Here is a 17,132-nt window from a genome sequence, read left to right as displayed (position 1 = left end):
AAAAAATATAGTAAAAAAAAAAAGAACAATTTATAAATTGAGAAAATTTTTATTAAAAATTTTATGTTTAGTAAATAAAAATATTTAATATTTTTTATTATTAATAAGCTTATTATGTGTTTTTAGAGACTTAAATTTACTTGAGCAGAAGAATAAATAAATAATAAATAACGGAAGTGACTAGGTCCATGGATGGTATAGACTTGCGTCTTACGATATATACTAAATTCATATTATTAATAAGCTTATTATGTGTTTTTAGAGACTTAAATTTACTTGAGCAGAAGAATAAATAAATAATAAATAACGGAAGTGACTAGGTCCATGGATGGTATAGACTTGCGTCTTACGATATATACTAAATTCATATTAGGGGTGAAAAACATATGGTGAATTATATGGTAAAGATGTAAGTTTATAGATCTTTTTTTTATGGGATGAAAGAAAGATTGAAAAAAGTAAGACCTATACTTTGAATAACAATAAAATAATAAAAAATAACTATAAAAAGAATTTATTTTTTCTCTCTATATCACTCAATCTGTATAGTAGAGTGTCTCAAAATATATTTAGTAAATCATCTTGATTCAACCAAAATCACAAAATCAAGCGTACGTGTGGTTTTGTAATTTGGTTTATATCAATCTCTAGGCTCCTCCGCTATCAATAAATTAAACTTGGTATTATGGCTAACATGACGTTGAATAACGCAATTAAAAGTAGCATTATTAGTTGAAGGTTAACCAGTTGGATGGTCTATTAAACAAATTTAAAAAAAAAAACATATATTAATGTAATAGACTAATAGAGGAACTTTCAACACCGCACGAGGAGCAAAATTGTCACCCATGCTTTGGATATGATTAACACTAGCATAAACCTGATTATGCACACCAATAACATTCTAAATATTCCTGTTTGGTATTACCAAACTTTCTACTTTAATGCATGAAAGACACACAAACATGGTTCGCTTAATAGAAAAAGAACGAGGAAAAATGTATGTCTATACATATTGGGGAAGAAATTAAAGAAAGAATAGTTAGTTGCACGTGAAGGTTCATGTAACACTTAAAATCACTTAATAAATATTTTATTTATATATATATATATTTCCTTTGCATTTGATAATAACGATAATAACAAAATACAATAAAAAAAGAAGAGAAAGAGGCACATACATGTTACATTAACACCATATATATGTAAATTGTGTCTGAATGCATGGGAGAAAATCTAGTAATTAATATTATAATGTTATGCAAAGGATCATCCCAAATTTGTAGAGTCTTGAATTGAATCAATCCATGGTTCTTTGGCATTTTGTGATGCGACTGCAACCGCGACGGTAGGGGTTGGCCCTTTGTCTTTTATTGCAATCATAGTAAGAACGTCCACGTTGACCGCATGGGATTTGGTTAGCCCTAAGAGCAGCATAACTTATGTACCGTGCCTGTGCCAGTGTCCGACGAGTTGACTCCGAGTTCATCAAGAACTCGTTGTCATCGACGAGCAGATCATAGTCACCAGGGGAAGTAAGCCTTGAGAATTCGTGGATTTTCGTTGCCTCGGCCACCATGGCGAAAGCTAAGGTGGCCAGGACGAAGATAACAAGCAATGCCTTTGACTCCATTTTGATTCAAATGGGGCAAGGATTTTGGTTTGGTTCTGGGTTGGAATGCAACAAGGAAAAAAATTAGGAAAAAAAGCCTTTTAAAATGCTTCTTTTTTTTTTAATTATTATTATTATTCTTGCCCAACTTGGTTGGGTTGGAGAAAGGGTGGATATAGGTGAAAAAATAGGGATGAGAATTGGTTTATGTTTTGGATAGAAAAGAAAGGAGAGTTTAGAAATAGAATTAGTGTGGTGTATTTGCTAAATTAGCTGATGTAATCATTTTTGTGTAAAGGTTTTTGAGATAAAATGAGTGGCATGCATGAATTTGGTCAAAATTGAAGGTTGCTTTGTTTCTTCTAACAATCTTAACGGATTTTGCAACAGTTACTAAATTTAGTATTGCCTCCAAAGCTCCCGGGTTGCTATATTTGTGCTAAACTCTTAATATATCAATTTTTGTTTCTAATTTGTAATTACTCGTTAAGTTATACTTCTGATTCTAATTAGATTGCACCAATATAGGTTCTCACTAACTTTTAATATTTTTTCAATGTTCTTACTCCTTAAGGAGTCCATGTGGCCTGTGATCAATTGGGCTTTCATCCATGGGCCTATTGATTTTCCAGCATGGCTGCTATATATTCTCATGGCCTTGTGTCCTTGTCCAAATTAAAATCTTACACGTGTGCTGGAAAAATTACCCACGAAAGACAGATTTATGTGATAAATTACATGGAGATATATATATAGACTGGGAATTAATATTACCTACATGTCTTAAACTGAATTGTATTACATACTTATTTTGTTTGCAATTCTATATATATAAATCGAATTAAAATACATATAAATTAAATCTGCACAAATAATAAATCGAATAAATACAGATTTTTAGTGTAAATCAAATTTAACTGATTTAATTTATATAGAGTTATAAACGAGATACATATGTAACACAATTTAATTTAAGATATCTATATAATACTGATTTTTAATTTATTTATCTATGTACTTTATCCATTTTATGTTATTTAATTAAAAAATATAATAAAATATATATCTGTGGTCAAACGGCCATAATATTTTATAGAGGTGTTCATGGGTCGGGTGAAATCGAATTTGATGTGACTCATACCCGACTCGAAATATATGTCGGGTTTATTTGTTAGACTCGAACCCGGCCCTAAACCCAATGAAATCTATATATTTTTGAGCCACAGATAAAAATCGGGTAAAAATCGGGTCGTTAACGTTATATTACCTTGATACTTTCTTGTAAGCTAGCACATGAAAATATCCAAATTTTCAAGACTCCAACCATTATTTAATATGATAAAATTCACTTAGAAAAATATAACAAGAACCAATCCCCTCTAAAATTAAAGCATAACCATAATCAATACTAATATTGTCTAATAACACCAAATTTTTAAATCAATACAAATAACATAATATTATGCCATTAGTCTAAAATCTTATGTATTTTAAACATAAAACATTAACTTATAGTCTTATAATGACTAATAACACAAAATATTAAAGTTTACAATACTTAAATTTCACATAAAAATAACCATCATCCATCATTAATAACACAAAATATTAATTATTTATGATAACCGGGCCACCGGATCGAGTTCGGGTGACTCGAGTTATGGCTCGGAACCGACCCGAAATAATGACCGAGTCTATTATTGAGACCCTTACCTGATCCTAAACCCGATGAAATCACACCAAAGTAACCCCTAAAGTGTTCGGAGCCGGGTCGGGCATGTACACCCCGAGTTTTTTACGACACAAAAAAAAGCATATTTTGCATAGACTTGTTATTTGTACATATTTGTTCAGACAAATTAATGGTGATCCGGTAGCTATAGTTCGACCTAAATTTATATATTGATCTGTTAGTCATAGCTCGGCTCAATTATATCTATTGATCCGTTAATTATAGCTCGACCCAATTATACCTATAAATCAGAATCCATGTGAAATAATAGAGATAACTTATCTTCACTTAGAGAGAATCTCGACTATAATAGAACTATACGAATACACTCAGGAATAGTTACCACAAAATTAGGCTAACATATCTTCAACAACTCTGCAATACTAAGTCTATTGAGTAACCGCCTATATATAACATAATAACTCTATAAATACAAAATTTTAACTACGTCAAGATATGTTGGTCATTCTAAACAATATTATAATTATCTCTTATCCTTATTTACTTGAACGTTGGATTATCTTTACAAATATTTTTGCTCGTAGTATTCTAATTAAATCGATATATAACTCTTCCAACAAAATAACACACTGTTCTAAAAAGTAGTTATAACTTGGCTAGATCTTCACGCATAGAACAAATGGTATTTGGTCTTAGCACCTCATATAATGACGTGATTTCAAAGTTTTCAAGATAATAAAGGCAGTAAAGTTATTAAAAAACTATTCTATCAATTGTTGGATCCGTCAAAGTATTTATAAGCAAGTGAAGGATCAGTCATCGTATTCAATAATAAATATTCTTATAGTAATAGTAAATAAAACTAAAATCTCAGAAATAACCCGAATTGATGTATTTATAAAGGGGTTAAGGAAACCTTTGCAGCATATTTTTTGGGCAAATTTGCCTCTTGGAAATTCTGAAATAACAATGCTTTTATTCAACTCTTTATTTGTTTCCCCTTTTTCCTGTTCTCTTATGTTGCATTAGTTAGCTATAATGAAACCTAGGATTCCCCAACAGTAGCGGAAAATTAAACCTTACTAAATGTGAAGGATGCAAAGGTCAAAAGTATATATTTCATTATAGGCATCTAAGCTTAGCTTAGCATATTAGCATTTCTTTCTTCCACTGAGATGACCAATAACGAAACCAAAGCCGTTCGTAAATATTTAATGTTAAGATGACCAAAAAAAAAAAAAATAGAGAGTCACTTAAATAAAAATGTCAAAAATATTTTTTTTTAAGATATTTTTTAAAAATTAAAATTTAATATATATAATCAATTAAATTGTATTATTTTTATTAAAATTAAACTGGATAAATCAGTTTAACAAAAAAAATTAATAAATTAAATTTTTTAACCGGTATAAATTAATATTTTTTATAAAAAATTACTACAATATTTCTATTATAAAACACAACTAAAATATTCTTATCATATATATATATATAAATTTTGAAAAATTTAAATTCTAACCCTATAATAATAGAGAAGAAAATGGCTAGAATTTAGAATTTTAAAATTAATATATATAATAAGAGTATTTTACTAATTTTATATAATAAGAGTATTGTAGTCATTTTTTATAAAAAATAATATTAATTTAAATGAATTCAAAATTTGATTCACTATTTTTCGGTCAAATTAATTTGTCTGACCTAATTTTAACAAAAATAACATAATATATGTTAAATTTTAATTATTAAAAAATATCTTAAAAAAATACATTTTCTGCGTCTTTATAGTAACATTTTCCAAAAAAATATTATTAATATTAAATAAGTTTTAACTAATTTTTTTAATTAAATATTTTTGCTTATTTAACGCTCCGAAACGGCTAAGGAAGAATTAGTTGAGTCTCCAATTTCATCAACTTGGGACACAAAATGTCAACTTTGGCGACTGCATGTTGTAGTGCGTGTGGAAAACATATATCATTATTGTTATTTGTTCATCTTTGTGGAGTTTAATTTCTGCTAATAGTCAAGTTTAATCATATTAAATATACAATGTCAACAAAGTGATGGCTTAGGTTATTTTAGATCACATCATCATGCTTCTCATTATGGGTAACCTTCTAAAATTTAAGTGCTTCCTTATTATTATTATTATTATTATTATTATTATTATTATTATTTCCATCATTTTCAGTGCAATTATTAAATGGGTAGACTCCAAATGAGATATCATCAAATTTATCCAGGTGTCACATCCATAATTAAACATTTGTATTACAATATATCCACGCAAAATTAAATCACAATCACATTTAAAAGTTTTGTTTTCCAGGAATTTTTTACATATATATACCAATAATAATCACACTCCTAATAAATTAGTTTATTTTTATCTAATTTTTTTATGCAACAAAATTTCAAACTCAACCTTTCAGTTGAGGTAACTGTTTGTATAAGTTTAATGTGGAAATTGCATTTATACTTACATTTATCCATGTCATAAGCAATTTCATTCGCAAATTTTCTGCGTTTTGTCGTGCTTCTTGAGAAGAAATCATTGGCTCCATAATCAACAGTAACTGTAGGATGGAGATGAGACAAGTGGGTCCCACATTAGCATGTTACATGAAAAATGAAAAAATGAATTTTGGCATGAAAATGGATATGATTTATATGGTGTCTTATTATGACTCAAATTAATTTATAATCTCTCATGTCTCTATTCATCTTAACGGAACTCATGTGACTTCAAATTTGGGATATTATCTTTATCTCTAAATAATACAAAATTGGTGAGATAATCTAATTATTATCCCATGATGATGATGGTTGTCTTGTGGGACCCCCTTAATTTCCATAATTCATGTACTAAGTACTAACTAATACTCATAATAATCGTTGTTTAATTTATGGTTTGCTTTCCGTATTACTTTGAAAAAGCTTGCTCCTATACACAGCGTGCAAGCTTTAACTTCACCAAAAGTGTTTATTCTAAAAACGATGGAAAATAAATAAATAAATAGCACTTTTGTGATATTAGTGTAAAGGAAAAGAATCTCACAAAAACATATATTAGCAAATACTCCTTTCGCATGAGCGCTAATAAACATTCAATACCGTGAAAAATCATGCAAATGTGGTCATTAATTAACATATTATAATATAGTAGTAAAATAATTGAAAATGATTTGTGAGCAATGACTCAGCTAACGAGAAAAAGACATTTTTCAGATTTTCAAAATTGAAGCATTATTTGGAAATTGGATGAGAACATAACATGACATCCCAACCAACACTTTCATTTTCAGCAGCCACTCCACCATGCACACATGTATGGTCATATATACATATATATATGTGTGTGTCTATGTGGCAAAAAACTAGATGCTATCAAAATATATTATAATAACAAAAGGCCTATATTATTCTTTAATGTAATAAATTGTAGATCGATATATCTATCTCTGTAAATATATAAAGGTGAAAACTTAACTGGAGTGTATTTTAAGTGAAGTTGATATTTAAGAGTCTGTTACATGATTTGATTTATTTGACTGAATTTTTATCTAACAATTTTCGGATATTAATTTCATGTGAAATTGACTGCACTTAAGTTTTTACCGTATATAAATTACGAAAGTTAAACCAAATATTTTTAAGGATATGAAAAAAGCCGCTATAATTAGAAAATTAATTAATAGGTGCAATAATTCTACATACTCACTGTGTATTTTTTGGGGTCAAGCTAAGGGAATCTTCTTTGGGGTCCCATAAAGAAGAAGAAAGAAAAAGGATATGGAAGTAAATGCATGTATGATGTGGTGTGTTTTAGTTAAATTTAACACTTATAAGATATAGTTATGGAACTAACTATCAATTTTAGATAATTAATTGACCCACTATAATATTTCTAACGAGTAACCACCACTTTATAAGCTAAAAATATCTTAGTTTTTGTTAAGAGAATACTAGATGATGGTACATAAGAAATGAGAGGATAAGTTGAAGGAAGTGGCACGGAGATAGTCGTTGTCTTGATTTACAAGTGATCTTGCTGAATATATTTATTAGGCAGAGAAATGGACGATGATAAGGCACTTTTATTTATTTCTTTATTATGATTAATTAATTATAATAAAGGTGAAGTTGATAATTGAGAGTCGTTAGATAATTTAATTGATTTGACTAAATTTTCATCAACGACTGAAATCAACTGCATGTGAATTTTTATCTTATAATAAGTTGTTTTTGATGGAATAATATTAAATGGTGACAAGGTAAAGAAAGAAAGACATTCAATAAGAAAAGCCAAAAGAAAAAAAGAAGGGGGGTTAACAGTTGTAACTAGTTTTGTCTTGAATTTCATTTTGAGTGTCATCTCATCATAATTCATAATCCCACCTTTTACTTTGTCTGTTTCACAACTGAAACACACACTGATTCTTCTTGTTTCTTCTCTTCTTCTCTTTCAACACACTGGTATCTCTATCTCTAACTGCACTTTGAATTCTGCACTCAAGCTTCATATCTTCTTCATTATTAGGTAACTTTCTTTTTCCTCTGCTGAATTATTTTGAGTATGCTTCTCTGTCTTGACTCTTGACCTTAAAGGGTAATCAAATATCTTTCCTTTTTGTGTTGGTGATGGTGGAAATTTAAGAAATTGAGCTCTGATATGAGTCTAGTAATGAAACTTGCAACTAGCTTCCAAACTTTGCTTATTCTATTTTGAGTGTAAACCTGGTATGATATTATTCTAAGACTATTTCTTATTCTGTTTTATTTTATTTTTCACAAACATAAATTCTGTGCTTGCTTGCATCCTGCCTTGAATGAATTCATCTTTTGCTTATCCACCATGGTCAACTGATTGTTCAATTGTTTGGTTAGATCTCAGATTTTGCTTGTGTTGACACTGTTTTCCCTGAAATGTTAGGGTACTGGTATCATGAGCTTAATTAATTGTCTTCTTTTTCTCTCTCTTGCATTTTGGCCATTGAAAATTGAAATGTTATCATTGGAGTTGATCAGGATTGTGCCTAACTGATGCATTACCCTTAAAAGAAGGTCTTCAGTTTCAAGCATGACACCTAATTTACATCTTCAACCTGTAGATCATAAAGAAGAAAAGGTTCTCCTTGAGGTGGATTTTCTAAAACTACCATTCCTTGTTGTTGTTAGGCTTTATTTTTAAGGAAACTATTTACTTCATTTACTTAGCTTTCAACTTTGTGGCATGTTCAGATAGGGAATTCTGAAAAGCAGCTATGGACATTGATTCATTCTAAAGGCCTATTAAACGCCGAAGCTCAAGACTTGTACCGCAAGGTCCGGTCTAGTTATGAGAGAATACTCTTGAACAATCACACACAGTCAGAACTTCAAGATCTTGAATACTCTTTGTGGAAGCTCCACTATAAGCACATTGATGAATTTCGCAAAATACAAAAGAAAGGTTCCGGTAATGCTGCCGGAAAGAAATCAGGCACATCACAAGATGCTGCTGCAGAGAATCATTTGCAGTCATTTAAGTCATTTCTGTCAGAAGCTATTGAGTTTTACCAAACTTTGATTGTGAAACTCAGAAAACACTATGCAGTGCCAGAAGAGGCTTTGTTTTACAAGAAGGGTTGGACCTCTACTTCTGTTGAACCAGATGTCATGCTGAAATGTCAATATTTATGTCATCGTTGCTTGGTTTGTATGGGTGACCTCTCAAGGTATAAACAACAATGTGAAAACCCTGATAGTCAAAATCATAACTGGTCAGTTGCTGCCACTCACTATTTGGTAGCAACAAGGATTTGGCCAGATAGTGGTAACCCCCAAAATCAGGTAAAGATATATTTTAAGAATTTAATGCACAAAGAAAAACATTTTTTACTCAAATTTGTTCCTAAGACAGTAACCTTGTTCATTTGCAGTTGGCTGTACTGGCAACATATATTGGTGATGAATTTCTTGCCATGTATCATAGTATAAGAAGTTTAGCTGTTAAAGAACCATTTCCTGATGCTTGGAACAATCTTATCTTGCTATTTGAAAAGGTAATATGATATTCAGTATCTTGAGTATACATTTTCTTTTTCCCTATCCATATGCTCCATGCTTCTAAGCTTCTTATGTTGCCATGTTCTCAAGTGTCACTTATGATCTTGCAGAACAGGTCATCACATATGCAATATACATCAAGTGAAGTCTGCTTTGACTTTTTAAGATCATTAGGGAGAATAAGTGAAGAGACGAAAGAACAATACAAAGGCGATAGCCCGAATTACAGTAAATTTGAAGGTGAAAGTAATCACTTTGCAGATACAAAGTTATGGTCTCTTATGGTCAGGACTATAAGTTTCCTCTTCATAACATCAAGGTATGTCTTGGAATCAGTTTATTTTGCTCTAGAATTTTCTAGGCATTTTGTTCTGTTTAGGTGCTATGTATGTTTTAATGTCTGTGCATGTGTTAGACAGAAGCAATTCTTCAATAAATGGACATTGAATTACATATTATGCAAGAATTGGACATGCCATGCTGAATTGTTAGACAGAAGCAATTCTTCAATAATGCTTTGTACTTATTTCCATATTCTTCTACATGCCTTCTAATCCAACTTTTCTTGTCTCCTGAATCAGTTTGGAGGAGTTCCCTATTGCATTAGCATCTACTGTTGTTGAGTTGGATAAACTGATGGAGCTAGAAGATATTGAACTGAAGAACATGTTGGAGTCGTATCGTCAAATGGATTTAGCCAGAAGAGGTCCTTTCCGTGCCTTGCAAGTAGTTTCTATGCTCATCTTTTCCCTGAAGAATCTACTTGATAAGCTTGAAAAGAATGAATCAGAAGACAAAAATGATAAGCATTTGATGCAGCTGGCTTTAGCTGCTGCATTCAGCTTCATGGGACGTTTTACTGAAAGATGCTTAAAGGCTAGTTCTTTAAATCACTGCCCCTTATTGCCATCTGTTCTTGTTTTTGTGGAGTGGTGTTCAAGCACGCTTGATTCGGCTGAAGCATGTGCTACGGATCAGACAAGTAAAAGAGCTATTTCATATTTTTTTCATGTGTTTGTCCAACTTCTGAATCAACTAAATGTGAATAGAAAGAAAACCAAGAAGCTTCTTGATAATACCCCTCTATGGGAGGATTATGAGTTAAGGGGCTTTGTACCTGTTTCCCCTTCACATTTCTCATTAGATTTCAGTGGTAACTGGGAACACATTGACAATTTTGAAAGTGGAATTGAATTGCGCACTGAGCGCATCAGAGTAGCAGGAATGAAGATTGCAAGAAGATCAAATAATTTGCAAAAGTGGATAACATGTGATGAATCAGGAAACAAGTTTTATGTGGCTAGTTCAGATGAAGATCACAGCAAGAAAGGAACAGAAAAGGTGGAGACCGGCAGCAATAGTACAAGTGATAAACATCTTAATCAGCAAATCAACAAAGACGCCGCGGCCGAACAAGGCAAACTGATAGCAAAGGATAGTTTAAGTAGCTCTGGTAGCAATGGAAAATCCTCTGCAGTGGAAGAAGAGGAGGTTATTCTCTTTAGGCCTCTCACAAGGTACAACTCAGCACCATCATACCCTTCTATCTCAACTGATGAGCAGACATCACCAAAAGACAAGGATGAACAAAACACCTCCTCTGATGATTGTTTGCGCCGTGCTACTTCTCTGCTTATGGCACAAAACCCAGCTCAAAATGATCCATGGGAATTCCATGCTACCCTTTCAAACTTCAGGAGTGACAAATCATTCAAGCAGCAAGAACCTTCAACAAAGGAATCAAATGCATATACTTCTTCTGAAGCTCCAATATCGGCCGGCCCTCCTTCGCTCAGCGCTTGGGTCCTCGATAGAGGAAGCTTCAGCATCAACAGAAATAATGGAACAAATTGTCTTGCACAACACAGGCTGCAACCCATTGATGAAATAGCCACTTCATCCTTGGCTAGTATTTCCATCAATAACAAAACAGAGAACCCTGTTACTACCATTTTGGCCAATGAATCTTCAAATTTCCATCCCTCTTCTGCCACATATTCTGTTCCAAATCCAATGCCTTCTGCTCCATTGTTGCCTGATAATGCTGCTTGGTTCACCAATCTACAATCTGGTTCTCAAGTATATCCAAGCAACCAATCACCACCACCACCACCAAGTGCCTATCAAGATTGGAGTTCTGCTTATGGACCACCCGGATATGATCCTAGATTTCCAGCTTTTACCAATGGATACACGCCACCCGGAAGAATGACTTCCTCTGAATGGCTTCGTTGGTACCGAGAGAGTTACAAGCCTGAGAAGGCCAACAATTATGTGCAGCCTACTCATATGAATACTCCTGGTCCTGGAAATCATGGAAACTTGCTCTATCATGAGAATTACAGGTTTAATCAGTTTGATAGATGGGGTAATCCTATTCCTTTGCCTTCTAACCAGTACACAAACATGGAACCGCCGGGGCCACCACCTTTGCAGCCAGGTTTTCTAACTTCTGCTTATGGTGCAAGTGAACAGAAGGCAAGTCTCTTCAACAATTTTCAAAGGCCAAGCCCTTATGGTTGTGGTGCTGTGACAGACATGAGAAATGAGCCACAGTCTCTGCTAGAGTACCTGAAGGAGAAGGAGTTGAGACTCCAGAGAGATCCTAACCTCGGAGGACCTACTTTCATGGGAAATCAGAACTCTTTCATCTGAGGAAAAAAAAAAAAAAAAACATATGTTTCACCGTTTTTCATAACTTGTATCTTACACTTTAGTTGAGCACATTAGATTGTATATAGATATAGATGTTTCGGTCATTTCCCTCAGTGAGGAATCCCGGTGAAAGTGGATGAAAATCCTGCATTCAAAGCATTTTATGATGTTGGAAATCCAGAGTGATTCATAATCATATATGTTCATAGCTGCACACTATTCTAGAACATGCATGTAAAGTGTGTTATGTAAGAATTCAAGCTACATCATGTGGAAAAGATCCTCACTCAAGAAGTGGTTGTATGATTCGTGAAAATATATATAGTGAGGTTATGTACAATCATCTATTCATCTAAGAATTGTAGTGAACTAGAATGAGACCCGCGCGATGCGCGGACGGTAAATTAATGATAGTATATAATAATATTAAAAATTGTCATGTTTTGTAGAAATAAATTAAATATGTGTAAATTGAAGCTAAATTTAAAAGGTGTTTTATTTTAAATAATTTGTAGTACAAAAGATTTGGATGTTGGAGTTGTACAAAGTGACATTTTTATTTGGTGGTTTGATTTTTGCATTTGTTTTAGTTAATGGACTTAGTCATCTTATGTGGCGCTCGTCCTCCTTTTTTTGTTTGTTGGTTGTTAGAGTTGGTGCTTTCTTCTTTTTGTCGTAGGTTCTTGTGAAGACATGTTCTTTATGAATTGTTAAGTTTGATGCACTTTCTATTGTGTTATTTGGTTCTATCTTTGTATGTATGTTCTTCTTTATAAGACGTGTCTTGAATTTGTATGGTTTTCTTTCTCTTTAATCTCTTGATGGGATGGTGTTTTAATGTCATTATTTTTCTGAAATGTCATTAGATTTGAAGCAGTTGTGCCCAATAAGTTTTTTGCGTTGCCATCAAATAGTACAAAAGTTGTTGTAACACTTTGATCTAAAACTTTTAATTGAATTCTGAACTTAAAATAAGTATTGGGCTAGCAACTAATAATTTGATAGATGAGATTATGAAAAGTATATAGAGTTACCTTATTGTTGGATATTGTAGTGTTTGATTACATGTGCCACAAATGTAGTTGTTTCTTTTTTTTATATGCTTTCTTCTAACCCTTTTTACATTTAATATAGTTCCATCCTAATTTGTCATCAATTTTGTTTATAGTTGCTAAAATTGTGAAGATCTTTTCCTATTCCAATATTCAATTTATGTTATTATTAGGTATATGGTATTTAAGTAAGTATGAATGTATGATGCATGTTGTGATTTTTTTGTCATACCTGATCATCAGATTCTCATTACAGTTCGGAAATAAATTTTTTGTGCTAAATTTGATGTTATGTGAAGGAATAGTGATAAGAGACTTATATATGTAGTTTAAATGGTATGAAATTTAAATACTTATAACGTAAAATTTATTATGATTAATAATATTATTATGACATTTGTAATATGGACGTTTATTACCTTTAGTAAGTTATTTATAAAAATTAATAAATTAATTGTTGCGGTTATAAATTTATTGTATTGTTTATAAGGGTAAGATATAATAAATATAGGAATACGAATTCAATGTATTTGGAGGTTACAAATTTATTGGATTCTATTTTTTAGTTTTTTATTTGTATCTAATATGAAAATGTATGTCTAATATCATATATTTTTTGGTTTCGTTTTGATACTCTTTTAATAAATTTGTTTTTTTTTAGTTTTCAAATATTCTTTTCAAAATTTATATTGGTAAAATAAAATAGAATTTGTTTTTAATAATAAGTAAAAACTACAATAATAATTCTTTGTACCAGTGTTACTTCTAAAAATTAAAATGATTACTTTTTTTTACCAAAGATACAGAGACTCGAACTCGCGACCAATATGGGAGACTATGCCATTTGAGGTATAACTCATTGGCAAAAATTAAAATGATTATAATAAATATAATTATAGTAATAAAATATAATTTTCATTTTTTAAACTTTTAATTTATAAATTAATTGTTGCGGTTATAAATTTATTGTATTGTCTATAACGGTAAGATATAATAAATATAGGAATATGAATTCAATATATTTGGAGGTTACAAATTTATTAGATTCTATTTTTTAGTTTTTTTTTATATATTTTATTTTTTTACTGATTTAGAAATAATAGTTGATTTGGCAAGAATTGAGTGGTTGATTCTAAAATTGTGCCAAGTAAGCAATATTGCTGACATGACATTAGTAGGAGAAAAAAAATGTCTCAAAAATAATGTGGTGCATGCTTATGTATCTACTTTTATATATTAAGAATAGATGCGTGCAGTGCTCGAATTTGAGAACGTGTTGAATATAAATAAAATGGTGGAAACTCAGAGAGTCTATGACTGAAAGAGTCGTTAGATGAAAATTTAGTCAAATAATTCAAATTATTTAAGGATTCTCAAATATCAACTTCACTGCACTTGAATTTTTACCATATAAAATTTGATGATAAGATTGATTTATCTAATAAAATAAAAAATAAAAAATTAATTTAATTATTAAAATTTTTTGTGAATTAAAAGTCTTAGACGAATTAGTTTCAGGTATTTTTTTTAATCATATTAAATATGTACTAAAATTAGCTATCAAAATTAGTTTATAGTATAAAATATACATTAAAATATAAAATACACGTTAAAAATAAACTAACTACACATTTATTTATACGCGACAAAAATAAAAGACTGATTTTGGTGCAATTTTTTTTTTCCCAAAAGAGGGCTTTTAACGGGGCAAGGCTGGTCCAATTCAACAGCGCCAAAGTCCAAGTCCCCTCTTTCTTCTTCTCCTCGTCATTCTTCATTTTGAGACCCCAAAAAATAAAATTGTGAATGCAAATTTTGGAGCGTTTATGCGCTTTGGTTGGAAGATGGAATCAACCACTGAAACTAGCGGAGGTGTATCATCAACCCAAGCAGTTCTGCTCGGAGCTTTAGCTCCTGGTGTGAATGTCCGTACACACTCTGATTCACCTCTTTCTTCATTTTGAATCTGTTCTGTGTTTTTGATTTTTCCTTTTTTCCCATTTCAGGGTCCTACTTGGATTACCTTAAAGTTGACTTTTTTGATGATGGGTATGTGTCTTGCTGTCATGTTGGGATTAGCATTCTCTTCCAGTGATTCACCCTTGCTGCTTCATGTTACTTTCCTTGTTCTTATTTGTGTTACCCTCTTCTTGCTCCTTAGCTGGTACTCTTTCTAATTCCTCATCTTAAAACCCCCTAACTTGTTCATTATTAGATTTTGCTTTTGATGTATCTGCTATCCATTCCATATTGAAAGTTGGTGAATTCTAACTTGATGTCTAACTTACTTTTTATGTCAATTTTTGAATATTTAATAATTATTTACTTTTATACTTTTAAAATTAAATATTGATTTTTAATCCTTTTTGGTAAGTTAGGCAAATACTTTTACGCACCATAGCAATCACCTTGAAAGTTATGCTTATGTGTTTTTAAATGCCTCATGTTAGGTTACTTACTTCTCCTTTTGCATACCTGAATAATTTTGTGGCCATAGTTATCAAACTCTTGAGTTTACTATGAGAGCTTACGAGTTTATGTGCCCAAATCAATTTTACTGAGTTGAGGTTTATTATTTGAGTTTATCCTAACTCCCACCAGTTTAGGTGAACCCTCAAATTTGTTAATCTTGTTTCTGGTAGTTTCACCGGGGATTTGAAAAGATCCATCATTTATGCCTATTTTAGATGCAGTTCAAAATTCAAACATCATGGTCATATATATTTGTCCAAAAACTCTGGTCTGGTGGCTGCTGAATTAATATAGCACAGAAAGATTTCCATTTGTTTTTAACAGTTTGGACTGGATATAAAGTATTTACCTGAATTTTTTGTTTTTCAATACCTATTTGCAACCTAAACTCGTGGAGCTTACATGAGTTTACATGAACTTAAATCACAAAGCTCAACTGATAAACTCAATTGGGGACCTATATTGATTTCTTTACCTTGTAGCTAACATTTCTCCAGCAAATTGTACTGAAGTTAACATAGTTATGCATATGTACATGACTATTAATGTTATTTTGGTTCATGTCTATGGTCGCAACATCTTAACAGAAAAATAATGACAAACTTGCATACTAATGTTCAATTGCATGCTCTGATCTTGTTCTTCATTTACGTGTTGCACAGTCGCACTATGCCAAAGACCACAGAATTTGGATACTGGCTAACAATTGTAGGCATAACTATCACGAACTGATGATGCCATCATGGCTGGAGCCTGGAGCTCACATTAATAGAAATAGTATATTGTAGTCTGCCATGCCATTTATTTGAAGTTTCAAATCTTGCATTAACATACTATCTATGAGTCTGATGTTCTTGTGTAAGTGCATTAGGTCGTAAAAGAAGCGTGCGTGTAAGATAATCGTGTGTCTCGCATGTGAACTGCATTTTCGCTGTAGGTTTCTTGCACAAACTGGCCTAGTGACAGTTGAACATCAAATGCGCGAGATGGGGTTAGTGCAAAATGATCATTCAGAGACAACTAGAAAGAACCAATAACTAATTTACAGAAGTTGGGAAGGTTCTGTGGATTCTTCTTTTATCATGGAAATGCTTGATAGAATAGTTTTGGATGAATTCAATGGACAGCATCCTAAATCTTACAAAAGATTTTGCCCGGAATATAGAGGCTGAAGATGTAGCTTGTGTTAATGACTCTTGGCTTACTAATCCTTATGTTTCTCATTCTTTGGTTTAATGCAACAAAAACATGAACAGCAAGGCAAGTGCAACAAGAACTTCATAGCTCATAGCCTATATAATGTTGTAGCCTTGTTGTGTAAATTAATTAATTAATTAATTTATTAATAATAAGATTTTTGTGTGTGTTATTGATGCTGGCTACTTACATGTACAGTTTTATGAATAGACATTTTGTTCATGCTGACGCCATAGAAGAATTTTGGTTTTTTGGTTCAAGAAGATTTTGATGCTATGTTATACACGTGCCTGGGTTTTTAAATCAGTTAATGCTGTAAAGAGATAGGAACTGGTTAGTGATTGAAACTAGTCTGGTACCTAAGGATTTAGAGGTTGATTTAAGATATAACCCGTGGAAA

At 31.6% G+C, this 17,132-nt stretch overlaps 3 protein-coding genes across 5 annotated transcripts; 2 read left to right on the top strand and 1 right to left on the bottom strand.

Annotated features, from left to right (window-relative positions):
• Window positions 1–1,300: 1,300 nt before the first annotated feature.
• LOC112718439 (protein RALF-like 19) lies at window positions 1,301–1,633 on the bottom strand. The gene has a single exon (XM_025770196.1). The coding sequence runs from the start codon at window positions 1,631–1,633 to the stop codon at window positions 1,301–1,303; it is 333 nt and encodes a 110-aa protein (XP_025625981.1).
• Window positions 1,634–7,401: 5,768 nt separating this feature from the next.
• Window positions 7,402–12,351, top strand: LOC112714575 (nonsense-mediated mRNA decay factor SMG7-like). 2 transcript variants are annotated; one of them, XM_025766194.3, is made up of 6 exons: window positions 7,402–7,848; window positions 8,337–8,448; window positions 8,550–9,140; window positions 9,230–9,352; window positions 9,467–9,675; window positions 9,938–12,351. In XM_025766194.3, the coding sequence occupies exons 2-6, from the start codon at window positions 8,389–8,391 to the stop codon at window positions 12,009–12,011; spliced, it is 3,057 nt and encodes a 1,018-aa protein (XP_025621979.1). In that variant the 5' UTR covers window positions 7,402–7,848; window positions 8,337–8,388; the 3' UTR covers window positions 12,012–12,351. The 2 variants fall into 2 exon arrangements, with proteins under 2 accessions (XP_025621979.1, XP_025621980.1); XM_025766195.3 differs by having other exon boundaries at window positions 7,631–7,848; window positions 8,329–8,448.
• A 2,377-nt stretch (window positions 12,352–14,728) lies between these two features.
• LOC112714574 (uncharacterized) lies at window positions 14,729–16,904 on the top strand. Of its 2 annotated transcripts, none has more exons than XM_025766193.3 (3): window positions 14,729–14,988; window positions 15,070–15,227; window positions 16,198–16,904. In XM_025766193.3, the coding sequence occupies exons 1-3, from the start codon at window positions 14,890–14,892 to the stop codon at window positions 16,265–16,267; spliced, it is 327 nt and encodes a 108-aa protein (XP_025621978.1). In that variant the 5' UTR covers window positions 14,729–14,889; the 3' UTR covers window positions 16,268–16,904. The 2 variants fall into 2 exon arrangements, with proteins under 2 accessions (XP_025621978.1, XP_025621977.1); XM_025766192.3 differs by having other exon boundaries at window positions 14,747–14,988; window positions 16,473–16,904.
• The last annotated feature ends 228 nt before the right edge of the window (window positions 16,905–17,132 follow it).

Source organism: Arachis hypogaea, chromosome 10 (genome assembly GCF_003086295.3).
Source record: "Arachis hypogaea cultivar Tifrunner chromosome 10, arahy.Tifrunner.gnm2.J5K5, whole genome shotgun sequence".
In the NCBI taxonomy this organism is placed as follows: domain Eukaryota; kingdom Viridiplantae; phylum Streptophyta; class Magnoliopsida; order Fabales; family Fabaceae; genus Arachis; species Arachis hypogaea.
Note: the sequence above shows the minus strand (reverse complement) of the source record. Positions and strands in the feature narration are given on the sequence as shown.

Coding starts and splice junctions, on each gene's coding strand:
- LOC112718439 (XM_025770196.1), bottom strand. CDS start 1,633: ATGGAGTCAAAGGCATTGCTTGTTATCTTCGTCCTGGCCACCTTAGCT.
- LOC112714575 (XM_025766194.3), top strand. CDS start 8,389: ATGACACCTAATTTACATCTTCAACCTGTAGATCATAAAGAAGAAAAG. Junction 9,141..9,229: donor GTGGTAACCCCCAAAATCAG/GTAAAGATATAT, acceptor GTTCATTTGCAG/TTGGCTGTACTGGCAACATA. Junction 9,353..9,466: donor TTATCTTGCTATTTGAAAAG/GTAATATGATAT, acceptor ATGATCTTGCAG/AACAGGTCATCACATATGCA.
- LOC112714574 (XM_025766192.3), top strand. CDS start 14,890: ATGCGCTTTGGTTGGAAGATGGAATCAACCACTGAAACTAGCGGAGGT. Junction 14,989..15,069: donor CTTTAGCTCCTGGTGTGAAT/GTCCGTACACAC, acceptor TTCCCATTTCAG/GGTCCTACTTGGATTACCTT. Junction 15,228..16,472: donor CTCTTCTTGCTCCTTAGCTG/GTACTCTTTCTA, acceptor TTTTCGCTGTAG/GTTTCTTGCACAAACTGGCC.